At 41.0% G+C, this 2,541-nt stretch overlaps 1 protein-coding gene across 1 annotated transcript in view; it reads left to right on the plus strand.

Moving 5' to 3' along the window:
- Positions 1-2,541, plus strand: part of ACSL3 (acyl-CoA synthetase long chain family member 3) — a 35,666-nt gene that overhangs the window by 11,243 nt on the left and 21,882 nt on the right. The window contains exon 3 of the mRNA XM_005424651.2: positions 104-281. Coding sequence (XP_005424708.1) covers positions 104-281 — 178 coding nt within the window. The remainder of the gene's footprint in view (positions 1-103; positions 282-2,541) is intronic.

Consider the following 2,541-nt stretch of genomic DNA (forward strand, 5'->3'; position numbering starts at 1 on the left):
ACATGTTACTCAAACATCCACGGATTCTTCTCATGGGTGAAGATGTAGTAGGACATGTGTTAAGGGTTTTCATTTTCTGAATTGATTTTATTGTTCTTATTAGGTCATCCTTGGCAAGTACACCTGGCTTTCTTATGAAGATGTGTACATTAAAGCTGTTAATTTTGGAAATGGCTTAGCAGTCTTGGGTCAGCAGCCAAAGACTAACATTGCTATCTTCTGTGAGACCAGAGCTGAGTGGATGATTGCAGCCCAGGCCTGCTTTATGTGCAACTACCAGCGTGAGTACCTGTCTTCCCTGAAGGTTTTATGGCTTTCAGCCTCACAATCTGAAAACAAAACTCTTTCTTGCTTTGCTTTATGTACTAAGAAAACTTCATCTAGATTTTATAGAGAACATTAAAGTTTTCATATTAAAAAATACTGCATAATGTGGAAACTGTGCACTTTGTAGCCTTTTGCTTTGGTGACTAGAGAAACCTGTATCTGTTGGCAGATGGGAAGAATGGATTTGGTAAGTATAGTTTGCTCAATGAATTTGTGAGAGGTTTATTTTCTTTTCATCTCAAATCAGTACAGATTCCCAAGTTTCTGAAAACAAACAAACAAAAATCACACATGAATTCATTGACTCAGTTTCAGGAGTTGACGTCAAACCTTCATCTGTGCCTGCAAGTTTTGTTTTATCTGGATATTTTGTCAGTTCTTCAATTTTGATTTTGGTTGGGCCTTTTTTTCTTGGTCAGGAATGTACTGAATGCTGGTCTCAGTGTGCTATAGCTGTTTAAATGTCTGTTTCATCATCACTCCTTAATGTCCTTTACCTAACTAAGCCCAGCCTGACTGAGTTCTGTGATGCTCTCAGGGGGACACATCTTGTCCCTCAGAGCATGCCAGAAACTGCTGTTCCTCACAGGCTTTGCCTTTTCCCTCCTGTGCTACATTTACCCTTTCAATAAGAGATGGTTGTGAAATCTTCATCCTTGGAGAGCCATAAACCCCAGACTGGCCGTGGCTCTGAGCACTCTGCTGCAATGGATGGTGTGTGATCTTTGCAGGTGCCTTCCCACCTAAATTGGTGATGGTTTTGGTTGGTTCTTCAGTGGGTAAATGCTGCTGGCCTGCCAACCAGAGCAGAGAACTGCACAGACTATTCTCACATAAGATGCCTGTGCTGCTTTTAAGGTACATGTCTCTGTGCCAGTTCCCTTTTATCACTTTTGGGATCTGTCAGATTCCTAGTGGCTATCCTGGGAATAAAATGCAAGGGCTTGTATAATTTCTTTTTCCTTTGGAGCTGAAGCACATTTACAAATCCTAGGGAGATTTGTAATTTGAGGGGGGAAATCTGAGCTAGGGGCTGGATGTTGTGAGCAGAATGGTATGTGTGTGTTTTTGGGTTTGCTAGATTAGAGCTTTAAATCCCCTTGCTGCGACGTGCCTCGGCGCACACTCTGACGTGGTGTTCAGCAGCTAAGCTGTGTCATCTTCTGTGAACTTGGCTGACTTGTGCTGGCAGATGAGGAGAGAGCTGTGCAGTGTTCGCAGGCAGCTTGCAGGACGAATTGGGAGATTCAGATGATGTTGAAACAGTAATAGTGGCAAGATGTTGCTAAGTGGCTTATGTTAGCATTTTTCAGTGTGTAGGGTTGATACCAGCTAACTGCTGTGGGGGTGTTGGGACATTCTTTCCAAATGTGAGATGTGTTCAGTCTGAGGGAGTGGGCCCAGAGCAGGTTCATTTGCTTTGTACAGTGTTGGAGACAATGCCTTTTGCACTATAGAATTAAAAGGAGGAAAATTGTGTTTGTTATGGATTACTTGCACAAACAAGTTATTTTATGGTTAGAAATACTTCCTTGATTTTAAATGTATTTTTTTCTGAAGTTCTCTAAGTCTTATATTTGCACGAGGTGGAGTGGGATTGCTAGATCAGAGATAGAAGAAGTAGTACTAGCATGAAAAGAGATTTTCTTCCTGAGTACCTCTTCATGTGTGTGAACAGCTCTTCACCAGAGTAGGCAGATAAAACACAGAAGTGCATAGCCAAATGGTGGAATAGGAGAGGTTGGGTTTCATTTTTCAATCATGCTTGAGCAGAAGTGGTTTTCTCAGAAGTAAATTTGGCTGAAGCCTTTAAAGGTGCATTTTGCTTTTTATTCTTGATGTGTGATGGGTGTTGAAGTACTCAGTTTAACATTCCAGTTACCTTGACATAAATTGTAGAAGTTCTGTTTGTTTCTTTAGGGTAAGGTTTTGCCTTTTCCTACAAGCTGGTAAATTCAGTGTTGTTGGGGATTTTCTTTTTTCAAGCCTTTGGTCAGATAACAAAGACTCACTTGTACAATTGCATGTATAAAAGTGAATACAAAATAATCCCTTCTCAGTACGTTTTCAAGAGAATGAGGAGAGAGAAAACTCAAATCTTTCAAATTTGCCTGAAAAAGTTCTGGGTGCCAGTGTGGAGAAGGGAGGATTTCAGAGATGAGTCATTGCTCAGTTTTGCTCTCTCCATGACATCAGTGCACCGTCATATAAATG

This window comes from Geospiza fortis, unplaced genomic scaffold (genome assembly GCF_000277835.1).
Source record: "Geospiza fortis unplaced genomic scaffold, GeoFor_1.0 scaffold318, whole genome shotgun sequence".
Lineage (NCBI taxonomy): Eukaryota > Metazoa > Chordata > Aves > Passeriformes > Thraupidae > Geospiza > Geospiza fortis.